We start from the raw sequence: 20,064 nt of genomic DNA on the forward strand, positions 1-20,064 counted from the left end.
ATTTAAAAGAACATTGTAGAAACATATATCTGTTGGCAGGTCCGAATTGACTTTCTGCGGGTAACAGAAGAATCTTACAAATTCAGTGGAATAACCTAGAGGAGATAAAGTTCAGTGTGTAGTTAAAATGTAATCAGGGCAACGCAATGAGTGAATCAGAGGTCACGGTGAATTTAATCATCAATTGTTTTGTTTTTTTACAATGTCTATTAATTATGGATTGAATACTTGTTTATTTCCTTCTATTTTTGATTTCCAATGACTATGTTCTTCAGTTTGTAAACCAATGAAGCATCTATAAAAAAAAGAAATGCAAAAAAGTCATACGATATGCAAAAGACCATTCAAATGCTCTTCAGCAGTAGTATATATTATTGTTTTCCTGCATGTACCTAATCAAGCATTTGATATTATTTAAATTTATTCCTTTGATGTTTGTTAGTTTATATATCCTGCCATGGTAAATTGCATCCTGCACTAGAGGAATTGTGTTACATAGTTTAAAGTAGACACACACACACACTCCCAATTTTTAATATTTTTCCCCAGAAATTTAATTTGTGATTGAAGGACCAAATCACCCAGAATACTACTACTTAGTGATTGATAAACTCCCCTTCAGCTCACTTAGATTTTAGCCAATTTTGATTTCCTTATAAATGCCTGAAAAAACTGCTTGCATGTAACCATAAAAAAGCAGGGAGAAAGGAGTGAATTAAGTACAACTCATCTTTGCATCCTTGTCTCAAATACAAAAAGCCTTCCTTTTGGGAATTGCTGGCTACAGGGATGGCTATTTTGGGGTGGATTGAAAACTCTCAGATGCAAGCTTCACTAAATTATGTTGTTGCTTCACTAAATTATGTTGTTGTTTTGGGCTGGGTATACCGGGTACATGTTATGTGGCATAGCACAAATATTTTAGTTCTTAGCATGGTAGCACTTGGGAAGTAAGCTCCAGTGAAGTCAGTGTCCATGTAGATGCATTCAGGATAATGCTGTGCATATTATTCCCTGTGAATTGATTCCAGGCTCAGCACTCTCACACATTGTGAAGTCTTGGGCTGTGTGCTCATTTAAACAGATACATGTTATTAAGTATCTATGCTCTCAAAAACCCAAGTCTGCATTAACATTCAGTGTTGATTTTTTCTGATAGAGCAAGAGTGAACAGACTTCATACTTGTGTGGTTTTAGGGGTTTTTTTCTGCTAGGGAGATGGTATTTTACCAACTGGAAACAGCCATAAACAGGCATCCTGTGGATTGAGCTAGTTCCATACATCTATTTATTTTAAAGCTGCTATGTACCACTAATCATTTACCATTTAAAACCAACAAGCAACCAAAAATTACAGAAACATAATAAAAACACAAAATACTGCAGCAAAATCCAAAACACAGATTCATTCTGAATGCTGTCATGAAGTGGAGGGTGGGATTTGCCTAAACAAATATTTCCACATCTACAGTTCAGCTGTAGAGCTACAAAAGGCCTGATCCTACAAAATAACACATCAGGTCTTAGATCTTCCTGGAAACTACAGCCTCTAATCTGAGGAGCTAGGTTTTGGGTTTTGTTTTTTTAAAGCTGAGAGAATTAACTGTACAAATGCTTTTAAAAATCTGAGCTGAGAAAACTCCCCAGCTTAAGCAGGGGAGTTGCTTCAGGAAAATGGGGTGAATGGCCCAACTTCACACACTCTTGCTCAATAGGTCATCTATGCAGTGGAGTTTACCTCAGTGCATTTTTCTGGTGCTTTCCCCAGGGACCTAGTCTTCTACTTCATTTGGGCATGCTAGCAATCCATCTTTAAGATCCATAAGTGTAGAATTCCTTCCTCCACCTCACTGATCAACTTTCATACTGTATATAACTCAAACTGATAAATCATTCTCCTTTGTGAATTTTCAGAATGCTGCACACAAATACATAACCACACAATTCCCATTAACATTTATGGGAATCTAGAGTTGTTCTTTAAAATAACATACCAAAATACTACTTTTTAGCATACTATGCATTCACTGTGCTTCCAGTGTTTCAGATAGTCTTCTGAATTATAAATGTTCTCCAGTATAGAATATTCTGTGCAGAAATATTCACTATCATCAATTGTATATAAACATGTGAAATTCTGCCATGGAGGCAGAATTGCTCTCCAAACCTCTGTTCTTTACTAGCTGCTGCCACCTGTTTTCTAAAGAAGGCAGATTAGGACACCAATTCAAGAGGGAAATGGGGTCTCAGTATTCTAATTACATAGAATTGTTTATTAATTTAATGGGTATCCAAATTGGCTGGAAAATGTATCTTGCTTTGGAAGTGTTAATTTACAGGATAGGAGATAAATGTTGATTAACACAGGTCTGTCACTGAAAACAGCAGACATTGGACTGGCCAAGTTCTTCTTTTCCAACTTTGAAGCGTTGAGTAAAACTTTCCTACATCATTAGTACATAGGTTAGCTTCACAATAAACTATAGGTAGAATCCACTCATAGACGGGCTTTTAATATGAGACAATCCACCAACATTCAGCTAATTAGGCCCCACTGCTTTCTGTGAGAAATTTAGTTAATTTTCACATTAAAATCAATAGAACTTAAAGATTGTGTTTACAGTATAAGCATTAATAACCTTTCCTTTCCTTTCCTCCCACCCCTCTTTTTTTGCCAAGGAAGGAAATTGTAAGAGCAAGTTTTGTTTCCAGAAAATTGCTACACTATCAGCTACCTTCACCCATAATAGTGATATGAAATATCTCCTCAGACAAGCATAGTTTTGCTAGGATTAGGATCTTTTCTTTCTATATTTTCATACCCTTTTCTTTTCACTATTCCTGTTGTTCAGGCAAACTTAATTTCCTGTTGGATATCTACAAATATATACTTGCAGTATAAGTAGTTCTGGCACGATAACAGTGCAGATAACTTGTTAATCACAACGATTTGCATTAGATTTGTTAAATCATATTTCTGTTTGGTTTTCAAATGTCCCCGCTAGCCTGGCTACTGATTACATGTGAAAGCAAACCCATACTTCCTCTTGTTGCCAAAGCACAGGGTAGCGAAAAAGTATATTCAGCCCTAAAGTTAGAAGGGAATATGGTGTGGAACAATAGAGCACACAAGAGATGGCCAACACGGGTACCTTAGTTGTTGCTGGACTTGCTGGACTGCATTGTTCTTAGCCTGCATGGCCAGTGGTCTGGGATAATGGAAGTTATATTTCAATAACATATGCAAGCACCACATTAGCTACCCATGGCGTAAGCTGCAACTGTCTTTTGGAATATGGGGATTGCAAATTTGAACCTACTGATGCAAGACATTCTCCCTGCTACTTTTTCCTCATTTAGTCTTGGTACATCAGCTATGCTGTATTTTTATCTACCATTCAAATACAGGATGACCAGATAGTTTGGTTGAATAATCAAAGGTTACTAAATGTACAGTAATGTTCCTTTCATATTTGTGTGTGTTTTTTTTATTTTTCTTAGTACAAAACTTTATTTGGAAGAAGACGTGTTGTAGTTCAGGAATGCTAGTTGCACTTTGCAGATTGAACCATGGTGAGCATTTTTGTAGAGATCATGAAGAGTACAAAATGTTTGCTCAAAATAAAGCTGAGTAATCATGAATAATTGCAACTGTGAAGTTCAGAATTGAAAATTGTATTAACTTCTGGCTTGCTTGGTGTGTGTGTGTGTGTGTGTGTGTGTGTGTGTGTGTAATCATGAATAATCGCAACTGTGAAGTTCAGAATTGAAAATTTTATTAACTTCTGGCTTGCTTGGTGTGTGTGTGTGTGTGTCTGTGTGTGTGTCTGTGTTTTAAAGCAAGCAGCCTGTCAATGTATATAAACCACTTTGACAACTCTAGGTGCAGCATAAATAATGTCATCATGATTTGTGGTCTTATCATCAGATGGAAGAGGTATGGAGGTTATTCATAGGTTGCTGCGAAGGCTATAAAGTGGTCACTATTAGTAAGAAAAATACACTTCCTATTATTACACATTACCCATAGAGCTCCTACATACAGCAATGTTTGATGTGTTCACAGAATAATAGTTCTAAATTTCCAATTGGCAGCCAAGGGAGTAATTGGGGGGATCTATATAAGAGAAATATTATTTTTAAAGCCAGATCTGAAAACAAATCACACTGGGATTTGAAATGAAATGAATAGTTGCTGCAGAAGAGTAGAATTCAATAGGGCAAGTTCATGAGGACTGTTCATTGGAATAGTACCTACTTGGTTTCATGTTATGCCTCTGTCCTTTGACTGAACCTTCAATTTATTTCACAGCATGTTGAATTAGCTTCAGAACAGCTTTAAGTAAAAAGTGTCCTGTACCATGTCTTAAATATATAGTATGAGCATTTGTTTGCTTCACAACATGATTGGGTCCACCTAATCTTTTCCTTTTGGGACAGGGGGTGGTGGTGATAATATTTACTTGATCATTAACTTAACTAGAAGATAAGGAAATAATAGTCATACTTACCCTGAGCTTGCAAAATACCATGTGCAGCCATTTCATATCCCCCCTCCCCGATTTGCATTTTCACACAAGGTATCTTCAATTGATTGGTTTCCCTGGCAACTGTTCCTTGCTTTGACTGCATAAGCACTCCAGTGTGGTGTGAAACAGATTACTGCTAAAATAGTGGAATTAGTCTGGTGTAATGGGATGTTGTTTGAGCTGTTTCAGAGTTCTTAATTCCATTATTCGTTGCGTTATTCCATTAATGCTGCATTATTGTCAAATAACAAGTAGATTTAGTCTAATCAAATTCTCTTTTAACAAGTTTCTTGTAAGCCTATGATAGGCATTCTTTTGATAGTAGGGAAGAAATCTCTAACCCAAACTTGAATAAAATATATCACTAGAAAGGATACAGAAGGAAACCTAATTCTCTTTGAGCCAATTCACATGATAACATTTTTATTTTTATTTTTTTGGTTAATACTATCAACAGAGGATTTGCCTTATTCATCCCATATGTTTATCTCTTTGTGCATATTCTCAAGTGTGCTTGCATATACTAGACTCTGTGTCAAACTATTTTACTCTAAATACAATCTAATGCCATTTCACAGATGCTTTCAATTCCTACAACAGCCAAGGTCAAAAGTGGTTAAAAAGGTAGGGCCATGCAGAAATAGATTGGAATTATTGAAACAATATACAAAACAATTCTACTACATGAACAGAATTGCTAGTTTTTAGTCTGTCCCAGTTTAGTCTAATGGGGATTAGTTATTTTCTGAAATCAAATAACTTCAGAAGCAACATAAAATTCAAAGAAGGAAGGAAATAAGCACATAAGGCAATTGCAGTATTTTGCCTTGAATTTATAACTTTACTGAAATCCACAAAGTTCAAAAAGTTCATATTGTAGATTAAAGAAATAATGCAGCATACATCAGGAACTGGGATTAAAATGGATCACACTGTTATTAAGTGTGGTGGTTATAACCCTGCCTGAATAAATGCCCAAAGAGTCTGGCAGGGGTAGCTAGCCTATATGTGTGTGTGGCACAATTTTGCTTGTCCTTGAACCACACTCCAGTTAATTGTACCATTACTGCATTACCATGGACAGCAGGCCTACTTATGAGCTGTTACATCATATGATTATCACCCAACTCATGGCCCATAAATCACTGACCCCACTCTGCCAGCAGCAGGAGCATTGTTTGAGGATAGCCCAGGTGGCCAACTCCTAGGTATTTTGTACTGGGGCCCAGTCTTTCCCCTCCACACTTTAAAAAAGAAAGTCCTTGAACTACAGGGCAGGTGGCTGTGCTGTAAAGTACAGTGCTGGTGAGACTCCCCATCTCAGTTTATGGAAGGCCCAATCCACCTGTAATGGGCCAGGCCCAGAAAATCCTGTTGGTACCCCATAGCTCAGGGTAAACCCTGACAGCGAGAGACACAAGCTGTGTTTTTGCTTCTGAAAGTCAGCCTATGTGCATCAATACATATGCAAATTTTATGCAAAAGTTTTTTCATGGTACTTAAGTCCTTTAAGTATCTAACAACACCACTGGGCAGCAGTCATCACCAATTATTGCAATCCCACATCTGACAAACCACTACTGTGTACTAACAAAGGACCAAATTTCCCCACAACATTACAGCTGCCATGGCCTAAGAACACTTGGGTCTCAACAGCTGCCCAACAAGGTTGAATCTATCTTCTAATAGCCCACCTCCCTTAGCAGTAAAGGTCCTAGGAAAATTATTCCTAAAAGAAGTCAAGCCTTTGCATGTGTTCCAATCAAATGCCCCAAAGGCTTGAGCTTTTATGAGTATTCAGCAAAAGTGCCCAGAAATTCTCTGTCAGAGTGTGGGGAGTACTCACTATTGTCTTTCTCCTTCTTCCCATACCCCAAGATAAATTTATGGGCAATGAGGGAGCAGTAGCTTGCAGGATGGAGCTGTTCATTCTTGCTCATCAGCATTTCATCAGGAGATAGGTAAACTTTGGCAAGTACCCCATCTCAAATGTCTTGCAACCTCTCTAGGAGCTCTTGGCATATTGCCTGCATGCTCTGTTTGATAGTTACCTCCTGCAATTAGCCAGCATGGAGAAAAAGAGGGTCAACATAAGCCTCTGGTTAATGTGGCTCAAAACCTATGGTCACTGTTGCAAGGCAGAAAACAATGTACCACTTCTTTCTGTCATAGGGCTGGGCTTTTTAAGCACATTCAATAACATTATGAACTTATCTCTTGAAAAATAAAAATAAATTTTGCTTTAAAAATTATTTAGATGTCAAACCACAGGCATATCCTTTTAAATTAATAATGCAACTTTTATAAGTACAAAATTATTATCCCCAGACTTCTCATAAAGTAGGACTTAAGTGTAAAACTCCTTATGGTCATTTGAATTTGGCCTGTTTATTTATCTCCATAATTTCCAGTACTTTAAAAACTATCCATTTGGAGAAAGTGAGCGTGAATTATTCCTCTTTATTTCTTCAGTGAGAATCTAGCTATTCAGAATGCTCTTGGAGAAGGAAATCACATGAATGGATGCTGATATCAAATATACCCTGCCTATAAAAGCTAGCATGTCAGTGAAGTGGCTTATCATGAAGTGATGGTATGGAGAGATTTTGTCATGACGAGCAATCAAACATGCAGTCTTTCTAAGGGTATTCTGGAGCAGAATAATCCCAAGAGGTGCAGTCCTGTTCAAAAGCACCCTGTCTTCATTGTGCCAAAATCCCAGTTTAGGGCTAAGTGCCCTCAAGGTTCACGAGTAGCGTCATAGCTGGTGGGAAAAATAAGGACGATAACATGTCTTTTTTTTTTCAATGGACAGTAAGTTGCATTGCACAGGGTGATACTTGGTATCCAGGGTTCTATTTGGGAACTTGCGTTGGTGGGATTTGACACTTACAAAACAGAGATATTCAACGGCAAAAAAAAAAAAGAGTTGCATGCAGTTTATAGATGTGAGTTTAGAACTGTTTAAATGCCAACCTCAAATAGATGCTAATTTGAGCAACCCTTGAACTCAATTGCCTACGTGTTATTCTTAAATGGGCAATACAATAAGAAGTAAATGAGAAAAACAGAGAAAAGAGCTACCAAACTTTGACTATGTTTTTTGACTAGTTATCTCTCTAATAATTACTTCTAGTGCTACTAATCAAATTACTGCCACTGTGCTAGCTGGAGAAAACCAAAGTTGTCCCATTGTATGATGGTGGAGGTGGGGCAGGTGTGCAGATAGGTAAATGACCAGGTGAATGAGTATCTACTGAATAATTATTTGCAAGGCTATATATGTACATACATTCATATTCTTTTGCAGTCAACAGTTCATAGATAGACAGATGGTTAGATATAGTTAGAAAGCATAGTTGGAAATCCTATTTTCAATATGAGTGTATCATCAGTACACATCCTGTGGGACTTTGAGTTCAATATGTCATTATAACCAGTTGGCTGCATGCCTGTAAAATGTGAAAATGATTTACAAAACAGAGCAGAAACCATTTCATCTCCTGAATACATTCCAAAATATAATTTGCTAGCAATTAAAATCCCAAGCAACTCAAACTGAATTACTTTTCCCCTTGAGGCTTCCAACACCATTTAATTTGTTCTTGTTTTATTCTTTAGCTTTTTGCTTTTTGATAAGTCTCGCATGAGGAATGAAATACTAGCTTTTATTCTTCAAATGAGTAGCAAACGCACAAGCAAATTAGTAAGTTCTGTTGGCCAAAATATCAGCCTTCTTGGCCCTTGTGTCAGACATTAAAATTGCATCTAGTTTGTACACCTTGTCACTAGTGTAATGTTAAATAGGAGTAACATTAATATCCACATAATGGAAAGCATTTTTTTCAGAAATCATCAGCACATGTGCGTATTGAAACAAGTACTGTGCTGTGATAAAGTGTACCTTTCGGTTGAAGTGTTATTTTTACAGCACTATCCTATGCTGCTTTTCAAGACTCACTGTATTCATTGAGGTTCAGTCACAGTTAAGTTCACCAGAGTTTGAGAGACCCCATGCACGCTCACCCCCATAAGTCTAATTGAATGCATGTGGGCATGTTGCCAAAGAAAAATGCACAAAATTAGGTTGTAGAATGTAAAGTTATCATGTTCTACCTTACTAGATTATTTTGCATATATATTTAAGTACTGGGATGAAGATGGTACAAGTGGAACGTGCAAGTTACCTAAATCCCTCAGCCCCATATATTGGTGAACATTAAGACAAATAGTATTTGTTTTTATCTGTTAATATTGATGAACAAAGTGCAATGCTTGATTTCTTTTTGATGGAGAATAACATTTTCTACTTCTATAGAGGATCAAAACTTCAGGCAGCAAGTCATTCCTTGATGGACACTTGTTCTGTATGCTATGCAGGATCACCATATTTGACAGAGGCTCACAAACAGGATCCTTAGGGCAGTGCAGGTGGTTGCCTCACAAAGGGTGCCAAGCCAAGGAGGCACCAAATTTGGAAGATCCACAACGGAGAAGATCCATTTGGGGACACCAAATGGCCTCACACAGGGTGCCATATTACAAAAGTTTTCCAAAGTCTGCCTCTGGGATCCTACATGCATATGAATCAAGTAGACCAGTCATAGGCAAACTCAGCCCTCCAGATGTTTTGGGACTACAACTCCCATCATCCCTAGCTAACAGGACCAGTGGTCAGGGATGATGGGAGTTGTAGTCCCAAAACATCTGGAGGGCTGAGTTTGCCTATGCCTGAAGTAGACATTATGTGGAGAATGAGGAATTGCTGGCGGGTGTAGTGTACACAAAGTGCATAGCCAAATAATAGTTCCATGTTCTCAAATAATCAAGGTGTATCTAGGGCGAGCATATTCTAATAGAAATTGGCATAAGCATTGAATCTGATATTGTCTCAGTGACAGAAGCTGTTACTTAGTTTTGTCTGAGTCTCCATTAGATTAGGGTTACCAGACGTCCCCGGTTCCTGGGGACAGTCCCCAGATTCGCAAATCTGTCCCCGGACAAATTCCGTCCCTGGAATGTCCCCAGATTTGCAAATCTGTCCCCGGAAAACATGGCAACGGCAGCATCAGCAGCCTGGAGCCAGCCTGGTAGCACAGTTGGCTCTGGCTGGCATCAGGAGCTGCTCGCTGCAGTGGTGCCCACCATTTTTCCTCACCGAAAGTCCCCATATGATGTGTCTTGTACACAATAAATCATATGGGGACTTTCGGTGAGACAAAATGGTTGGTGCCACAGCAGTGTGCAGCTCCTGAAGCCAGCCAAAGCCAACTGTGCTACCAGGCTGGCTCCAGGCTGCTGATTTCTGCTGCCGCCACCACTGCCAAAGCGGAACCGGGGACGTCCGGCGGTACAAATCTCCTGCTCCCTTTCCCCCTTTGTTTTGACTGATCTGGGGAGGCTCGGGAGTCACGGGCAGGCAGTGCGCTGTTGCCAAGTTTTTTTAAAAAAAACTCTATGCATTTATGTTTCACAGGGGTGTGAAAGAAGGGCTTTGCACCTTTATACAATATGCTTGAGCCCAGGATCTTTTGCCTCACCATCCCCACTACTGACTCCCTGTTGCTACTCAGCTTTAAAAAAAAAAACCAAAACCAAAAAAGTATCCCCGGATTCATTGAAATCTGGTAACCATACATCTGGTAACCATACATTAGATTACCTCTGGTGCTCCTTCAGCTTCAAGGTCAGCCCTACCATTAGGCAGAGTGAGGGGCCATCTTAGCAACATGCTAAAGAGTATTGGGGCTAAGAGGCAGCCATCCTTCCAAGTCTTCCCACCCCCAGCTATTTTCCTCCATTGGAAGACAAAGCTGTGCATATAGTGTGAGCTTTACACTGGCCTGCTACCCTCTGGTGTGGTGTATGATGTTTTCTAATTATCAGGGTTTACATAATTTAATTTAAATCCAGGTACCTTTTGCATGTGCTATGAGGGAGACATACTGGCGGAGGAAGAGGAGTGCGGGGGGAGCACACCACCCCGGCAGCGTGATCCCAGTAGTGTGTCATTGCAACTGCCCCCCATCCGCGCTGGGTGCCACACCCCCACAGGCGGTGCGCCATGCCCCCAGGATGCGCACCAGCCCCATCCTACCTGCTCTCGGCCCCCTGGTGCTCCGGAGCGTGAAGCTCCGCCACTGCTCAGACAGCAAGATGTCATCATAGGCCAGCCCTCTTCAACCAGGCTAGAACCTTGATCCAGAGGGCCCTTTTACATATGCAGTCATGCCTGCATCCACATCAAAAAATTTTTTTTGAAAAAAACAACACCATAAAATCCATACACTATTACTGTTACCATTCAATCACTCTACAATGCACCCTGTTTTGCATTTATGAGAGATTTAAAAACTGCTTGTGTTGCAGCACAGAGGAAAGGGAATTGTTGACTGAGTGTCCCTTTGTACCTTTTGGACTGGGATTAGTATCAATCTCTGAAACAATATCTGACCAAGTTGGGAGGAATGGTACAAGAGGAAATGCATAGCAGGGCTAAATCCAATCTGACAGGATGGGCCACTTTTTCTTGCTATGATGTTTTTAAAATGACAAGTATCCATCTCAAGAAAAATATGTCTATCTTTACCGTAATTGATTCATCATAATCTTTGTAGCAATCACCATTAGTGATTTTTTTTGTCATCCACTTTTCCTTTTAAAATCTAATTCATTATTATTTTCCTAGTACAAAATATAATAAAATTAGTCCAACCCCCAGAATGTCATCTTTGTTCAGTGTTCTGTCTTTACACCTAGTATGGCAGTTTACATTAAGCATTTTTACTGTCACGATGAAAGTAAAAGAGACAAGGAAAGATGCATTTTGCTTTTGTTTTTTTAAAAAACCTTTGCTGGAACAATATATCCAGTTTTGTATGTTTATTCGCTTTGCCATGGGGTGGATTCTTCAAAAACATTTTTTTTCTATTTGGCTACGTATGCTCAGGACTAAATACACATGCATCCTGTCAATGTGAAATGTATATAACAAAATAGTTTGCTGAGTAGAAGCAGCAGTCCAGTATTTTCTGGGCACTCCTTCCTAATCCTGCATGTGTACACATTCACATTTGAAGGAGGACATGCATTTTATACTAGGGTGAATGTGTATCCAACCAGCAGATGAAAAGTGAGGTCCAAGTTCACGTAGCTTTTGTAATCATGTTCTGCACACCATTCAAACATCAGAACCTCTCCAATAAGCACATACACCTCCCCTACACACAACAGATGCTCCACTCATTTTTCTGGACTCTAATAATCCGTGTGTGCATGCGGTGTGTGCATGTATCTGCGTAAAAGCCCTTGTGTTTGCCTTGTGACTCCTGTGCCTATTAAAAACCATTACATTGGGTTGATTGATGTTATTGTGCTGTAAAGCTTCTATTTGTTCCTCACAACAAAGAATCCAAGGAATTCCTCTCTCCCTTTTCCCTTGATGGCCCCTTTATCAGGAGATAATTTTAAGTTGTCATGCATTTGCCAGTTGAATTATTCACTGTATTGCAGTTTTAACATCTTTAACTTTTGCCCATTAGCAATCATCTCTAGTCTAAAGCATGCTGCAAAACCTAATCCCTCAAGGTTAGATAAAAAATATTTTTTCTTTTCATCTTCTTTCAGCTGGAGTTATAGAATAAATGGCAGCAATAATATCACATGGGACCTATGCACACAAACTGTCATTCTTACTCTTCACCTAGGGGCAACAATTGCTAGATTGAGCTTCTGTGCATGTTTATGTCTTCCCCCCCCCACACACACCTTGTTGTTTTCCTGTATTTTAATTTCCGGTCCATTTTCCAATTAATTTCGGAAACATAGAATCCTACAGCAGATACAGAAATGTTCTGGCATGAGATACTGTATTAGTGAACCGAGGTTTTCTGTTATGCATGGACATTCTTAAAACACAGACAAAAAGGCTGAACTGAAGTTATGCCTTTTTATTTTAGAGAGACTTGTATCAACCACATAGTGCTGTAAGGTACTTAATGTTGAGATAATCCCATTATCATGGTACCGCTGTGTGAATTGATACTGCTTCAGAGGTCCCTGCTTCAATTTGGGGCACTTTGGAGAGATTCCCCTTTAGCTCAGGCAAGCCAGATCCATCAGACTCTTTTGCGTGCTCACACCCTAGTATACGTCCACTACACGAGCAGGAACTGAAAGGAAAAGAAGTCATATGTTGCTACTTCCTTAACAGCTACAACTGAAGAGGTAGCAGGACCTGGTTCATGTGGTCTGGGAGCACAAATGTTTACCTACACAGAAGACTCAAGCTAGTAATAGTACATCTGTCTAGATTTTTCTGTGTATATCTTCTGGCATCTCTTTTTAAAATCCAGCGTATATAATGATACATGATCAAACAGTATTTAAGAAAGTCTGTAGTTCTGTCAAAGCATGTCATTGCAAAGGCAAATACAATGGTGTAGATAAATTGGCCATAATATATTATAACTACAGTGGAACCTCGGTTTATGAACACCTCGGTTTACGAATTTTCGGTTTACGAACGCCGCGGACCCATCTGGAATGGATTAATTCACTTTCCATTACTTTTAATGGGAAAGTTCGCTTCAGTTTATGAAAGAGACTTCCGGAACCAATTACACCCATGCTTCGGGTTAAGTACGCTTCAGGTTGAGTACTCCGCGGACCCGTCTGGAACGGATTAATCCACTTTCCATTACTTTCAATGGGAAAGTTCACTTCAGTTTATGAACGCTTCAGTTTATGAACAGACTTCCAGAACCAATTGTGTTCATAAACCGAGGTACCACTGTTTGCATATTCGTTACAGCACAAAAATGAGCCAGACTGAATGGGGAAATTAGCATTCCAGATATATTTCAGTTTTAATTATTGTATTATTTCAGAGGAGTACTCCATTGTCTCTCAAGGCAGATGGATGCCAATGATAAAACATAATGTAACATTACAAATACAGCGTAAATCATATAAAAATATTTAACAAATCATCCATAAAACAAATACAAATCTGTAAACCACTATTAACAAAAAAGCATCTAAAAATAAGCCAAGCATCACAATTACACCAAAAGTCTTATCAAACAAATCAATAGGGCATTTATAATCTATAAAACAATATTAGCAACGTTATTAAAATGGCAACTAAAAAAATATAAACTGAGCACTGTTAATACACACACACACACACACACACACACACACACACACACACACACACTTTCCATGCCCCATGATTCATAACTTTTTGCTCTCTTCAGTTCATTAAAATACACATAAACTACACATAATTCCTGTTTATAAGCCAGCTCAGCCAGATGCAGTACTGGCCAGGGTCCTTGGATAGTGGACCTTGGAGGAGATGGTGGGGCTCTCAGGCTTATCACCACTGTTAAGGAACTTGCCCACATTGCTCTCGATAATAAGGAGGTAAATTCCCATTTGAAGTCTGAGATGAACCTTTCCCTTTGGAGTGGTGAGTTGTGGTGCACTCAGGGTGGAGACCAACCAGGTGGTGTACAACAGTGGCTTTGCACTCAGGATGCTCTTGCTACACCATAGTCCATCCACTAGTAGCTGCTCCAGCAGCAGTGCATCATCTGTACCTGCTTTCTGTTTTACTTGGCCATGAATGTCCTGAAAGTGTCACTCTGCAGATGGTGTCCCGAGTGATAACTTCAGTCCTTGAGCAATACCATAATGTGGGAGGGGAAGTTCTTGGGTTTTTTATTTAAAAAATGTGTTTTGTGTTGTTCCATTTTGTATTTTTATGTTGTGAGCAGTCTTGTGATCTTTGGATGAAGGGCTGTATACAAATTTAATAAATAAAACCATGCACAGAATGCCTGTGTTCCACTTAAGATAGGCAAAATGAGAGAATGTTGAAGCATTCCTTCTGTACAGACAAACTCTGAGTGGTTGGTGCCTGCTGTGGGTTCCGGTGAGCTGACAGTACAATATATGTGTCAATAAAAGAATGAGAGAAATGCAAGGAGTCCTATAAAAACAATTTTATGTGCTGCTGAGGCAATACATTCTCACCAGTATGGTCAGTGTTACTACTATGACCCTCCTAAGTGGTACAAGGATTAATAGGGCTGCTAACAAATGCAGAATACTTTGTAGTTGTTAGTTTATTTGTTTAAATCACAAAGTTGCTTAAAGAGCACCGAAGAAGCAATTTGTAATAAATTTAAAAACTCCTCATTAATCAGCATTTGAAAACCACCATTAAGAGACTGTTTTGACATTAACAAGTGCAAATAAGCCACCTAGAGTGCAGTGGAGCTGCCAGTTAAACCAGTAAATAAAAAATAATTTAGATGAAATTTGTATTGTGTTTTTTTCAAGCATTTATTCCTAAACTCACCATGGAAATAAGTCTGGAAATTCAATGAATTGTTATTCAAGGACTGCCAGTAGAATAAAACGTCTCAAGAGCTCATTAGTAATCCATTGATAACAAATGTCATAGTTTATTTATACACAATACCTGTGCATTACCAAATTTCAGTGACAAAAAAAGAATGACAGCTCAATTTAAAACAAATTTGCTACAATTAATCCATACAACAGTGCTTAAAATCTGAGGATATTGTAATGAAATGTTGCAAAAATATCATTTAGCATTTTTATAAGTTGTGCAGAAAATCTGTTTTTATATACCTGATAGGCACTTACCTGTTGGCTTGATAGAAGCTTCTTTTGTGTGAAAAGACAGGCAAAGAGCTTTTCTTTCCTGCAGAAACACTGAACCCTGCCACTGTATATTCATCTACACTCTGTCAATGTAGATCTTACTATTCCCTCAAGCATTCTGCATCTAAACAAAGGCTTCCAGTGTATCCAGCATCCTCTTCTTGACAAATTGTGCTCCATTTTCTATTGCAACCAAGTTTTTCTAGGCTCATTCAGTCTTTCAAACATTGTCAGACATGGATGGCACTGCAGTCACTTTGCTGCCATCCCCTCTCTCTCCTTGTCCTCCCATCTATTTTACTGGAGCATCTAAGCCTTCTGCTTTGTGCCCTGTGGTCACTTGCTAGATTCATGTGAATGAGATACGGTGGTATATAAATGCCCTAGCTTATACTAGAGCAATTAAGGTGGTAGGTGGCCACCAGCTTGGCTCCTATTCAAGTGACTCTGTTGCCTTTCCACCCCTAAACCAGCTATTAGGGGGCCCAGCTGGGAGGGTGGGATATGACGGCAGTGCTGGGTGAGGCCAGTGAGCCATCAGGCCTTTGGCCAGTGTCCATTCTGGCTGACTATGGCCCAGGCTTGAGCACAGATACATAGCTCATATGTAGCAGAAATGTAAGACTATAGAGCTATTATAGTCTTACACTTCTGCAGGGAAATGCACCATCCAAATTGTGTCGTGGCACAGCTCATATGTAGCAGAAATGTAAGACTATAGAGCTATTATAGTCTTACACTTCTGCAGGGAAATGCACCATCCAAATTGTGTCGTGGCACACATTTGTATCCTACCTACGATGTCAAATTCACAGACACCATTTCTTGGAAAACAAGAGGAGAAGGGTGGGTGTGTACGCCATGAATTGCAGATGTCCACAAGTGAGAAGTCCATGAACAGAGGAAAGGATTTGGTTGTGATGAGGAAGGATTTGCGTAGATGACATCAAGCCACCTCCCATTACACCAGACATAGGCAAACTCCTGCCCTCCAGATGTTTGGGACTACAATATCCCTAGCTAAAAGGACCAGTGGTCAGGGATGATGGGAATTGTAGTCCCAAACATCTGGAGGGCAGGAGTTTGCCTATGCCTGCATTACACTATTTCCAACAGAACCTTTGCTGCACCCTCCTCTCCAGTCTGTGATTGGGTAAGGTGGAGATTGACTAGTTAGGTGTGGGAGCAGAGTGGCATAGTTTCATGCCACACAATTTGATATATGTGCTCTGTTCCCCTGCTGCAGCTTATACATGCCTGGGGTTGGGACATCACTGCTACTACACAGGTTTGTCTTTATCCGTCCTCTCTTGGTGCCTCGGAACTTTTAAAAGGACAAGAACCAACTCTGGGTGAAGACCTGGCAGCCCTACTGCTGTGCCACAATGTAGAATATACAGTCACCAGGAGCCTCTGAGAAAACAGCATCCATGCACTGGTAATGAACTACACAGGACATAGGGAAGGGTGGGTTGGGAACACTAGGCAGAATCAAAGCTATAAGGAGATACTTTTTATTGCCTTAGACTTCGTCCGTCTGGTTCTTTACTGACTGGCTGAAGATCAAAATGTCTCAGTGGGCATGCACTGTGCTTTTATGTGTGAACTGGAGAACTGGTGCTTGAAATTTTGCATCTTGAAGTCTGTGCCTTTTTGAAATGAACCCAAGAATGTTTCATAGGTTATACAGTTCCCTAAAGGATGCTCAAACTAAAAGCAATGCAGATTTCACTCCCACAGGTCACTTTTAATTTGGATGCATCAGTGAACACAGCTGCCATAATTAGAGTCAAATTTCTGATCTGCTCCAGTACATGGTACCAGTGTGCAAGATGTATAAACATAGCTGGCAGGCTGGCAGGTTTCATTACATAATGAACCATATATCACCTAAGGCATGTATCAAGGATGCTCCTGACCCTGCACTGGAAAATTAACAACCAAATTACTTAAATATATTTCTTTTGCTAGTAGACTCACTGCATCTAATGGTGTAAGTATATAGCCTGCTTCCCCTGCCTTGACCTACAAACTGACCTTAGTGATCAATTGAGGTACTGTTATTTTAATATGTGTGATATATATCCTATCAGTCTGTATCACTAGAAAATTGTCTTTTAACTGTAAAGATATTGTATTACCAAGATTAGAGTGTGGTTTCAAACTGCTACATAATCATTGTTCAACCTTGCCCATGCAAAGTGCTTCACAGTCCATTCTTCAAGGCAGGCTACTGAGAACCACCTCAGAGGTTATGCATCAAATCGAGAGCTACCAAAAGAAAAATGGACATTATTTATGTATGCTACAACAGCGGCAAGAATCTTGATTGCACAATATTGGAAGATGGAAGAAATGCCATCAAAGGAACAATGGCAAGAAAATCTGATGAACTATGCAGAATTGGCTAAGCTAACAGACAAACTACGAGAGAAGGACAAAAAGGACTTCAAAAGAATCTGGGAACCATTTACAATTTATTTGCAGAAACAACAGATGGACTGGATTCACTGGCAGGATTTGAATAAACTTTCACAACTTCATTTGAGTAACAGATATTTTAGAGAAATGATGTGTTTTTATTTTTGTGTAGGAAAAGTAGGATATGATAAATAAAACTAAATAACTCAGCATAGGGGGAGTTGAGGGAAGTCCAGAGGAGGGGAGGGAGAATAATTGTAAATAACATGATGAATGAGACGTGTATCATTAATTGTTATAAAATTCAATAAATATTTAAAGAAAGAAAGCACAAGGATGTTCTGATCTAGCCGGTAACTGCAGGCAGAGAAGGGGGGGAAAGCAATATTAAATGTGCACACAGAGGTCTCTTATCCACAAAAACTTGTCCTATAACAGAAAACAGGGGAGGGGGTATTCCTTTACCTGCTCAGAGCTACCCTCTCTACCAAGAAAATGGGTTGCCGTCATGTGAAGAAGCACTGTGTGCCCATTAAAGCACAAACGGGAGTTGAGGTATCAGCAGAAGGCATCCAGAAGGGTGGAAAGTCTGTTCTAATACAAGACCATCATCATCATCATCATCATCACCACTTTTATTATTATTTAGGATTAGTGTGTGTTTTTTCACCAGAATGTACCACAATAAATTTTGACAGAATTACAAGCCTGGTAGATGAAGGGAACGCTGTGGATGTAGCCTATCTTGATTTCAGCAAGGCCTTTGACAAGGTGCCCCATGATATTCTTGTAAAGAAGCTGGTAAAATGTGGGCTAGACAATGCTACCATTCAGTGGATTTGTAGCTGGATTACTGACCGAACCCAAAGGGTGCTCATCAATGGCTCCTCCTCATCCTGGAGAGTAGTGACTAGTGGGGTGCCACAGGGTTCTGTCTTGGGCCCAGTCTTGTTCAACATCTTTATCAATGACTTGGATGATGGGCTTGAGGGAATCCTGAGCAAGTTTGCAGATGACACCAAGTTGGGAGGGGTGGCTAACACCCCAGAGGACAGGATCACACTTCAGAATGACCTTAACAGATTAGACAACTGGGCCAAAGCAAAAAAGATGAATTTTAACAAGGAGAAATGTAAAGTACTACACTTGGGCAAAAAAAATGAAAGGCACAAATACAGGATGGGAGACACCTGGCTTGAGAGCAGTACATGTGAAAAGGATCTAGGAGTTTTGGTTGACCACAAACTTGACATGAGTCAGCAGTGTGATGCAGCAGCTAAAAAAGCCAATGCAATTCTGGGCTGCATCAATAGGAGTATAGCATCTAGATCAAGGGAAGTAATAGTACCACTGTATTCTGCTCTGGTCAGACCTCACCTGGAGTATTGTGTCCAGTTCTGGGCACCACAGTTCAAGAAGGATACTGATAAGCCGGAACGTGTCCAGAAGAGGGCAACCAAAATGGTCAAAGGCCTGGAAACGATGCCTTATGAGGAACGGCTTAGGGAGCTGGGTATGTTTAGCCTGGAGAAGAGAAGGTTAAGGGGTGATATGATAACCATGTTCAAATATATAAAAGGATGTCATATAAAGGAGGGAGAAAGGTTGTTTTCTGCTGCTCCAGAGAAGCGGACACGGAGCAACGGATTCAAACTACAAGAAAGAAAATTCCACCTAAACATTAGGAAGAACTTCCTGACAGTAAGAGCTGTTCGGCAGTGGAATTTGCTGCCAAGGAGTGTGGTGGAGTCTCCTTCTTTGGAGGTCTTTAAGCAGAGGCTTGACAGCCATCTGTCAGGAATGCTTTGATGGTGTTTCCTGCTTGGCAGGGGGTTGGACTGGATGGCCCTTGTGGTCTCTTCCAACTCTATGATTCTATGATTCTATGATTCTATGAAATTATATTCTTACCGGTAGTTTCATTTACGTACTTGCAAGCATTACAGATATTTGTTTGGATAACAGTTGTCAACCCCCCCCCTCCATTGTATATATTGTCATTTATTTTAGGTCACATGTGTATTTTCATTAAATTCATATCAGTTACTTGCATCATGTACCTGTTTCCACAATAATCCTACATTTTCTTTTTCTTTGTGGGGAAGCTTTTCTTGCCAAAATATATAAGCATGTCTTTCTATAGTGTTCTTCATAGCTGTATTACTATCAAAAGTAGACTCAAGATAGAACGTCAGTTCCTGTCCTTTGAATCCATAGACTGTGAAGGCTCATCCACACTGACCCCCCCCTCCCCCAACACTTCTGTGCCCAGGTCTGTACTTTAAAGTGCCATGTCTGAGCACTTTTTTCTTTGCTCCACCGCTTTCCCCAGGAAAACCCACTCTTTAACGGTGAATCAGGGAAAAACAGCAATTCGGGTTTCTTCGCAGATTGCGGGAAAAGGTTGCAGCAAAGG

At 39.8% G+C, this 20,064-nt stretch overlaps 1 protein-coding gene across 1 annotated transcript in view; it reads left to right on the plus strand.

The window, feature by feature from the left end:
* The window catches only part of LOC148684848 (XK-related protein 4-like), a 45,353-nt gene extending 25,920 nt beyond the window's left edge, over positions 1-19,433 (plus strand). The window contains exon 2 of the mRNA XM_088675495.1: positions 16,474-19,433. Coding sequence (XP_088531621.1) covers positions 16,474-16,558 — 85 coding nt within the window. The 3' untranslated portion in view covers positions 16,559-19,433. The remainder of the gene's footprint in view (positions 1-16,473) is intronic.
* The last annotated feature ends 631 nt before the right edge of the window (positions 19,434-20,064 follow it).

The sequence above is a fragment of the Zootoca vivipara genome, chromosome 8, assembly GCF_965207765.1.
Source record: "Zootoca vivipara chromosome 8, rZooViv2.hap1.1, whole genome shotgun sequence".
NCBI classification, from domain to species: domain Eukaryota; kingdom Metazoa; phylum Chordata; class Lepidosauria; order Squamata; family Lacertidae; genus Zootoca; species Zootoca vivipara.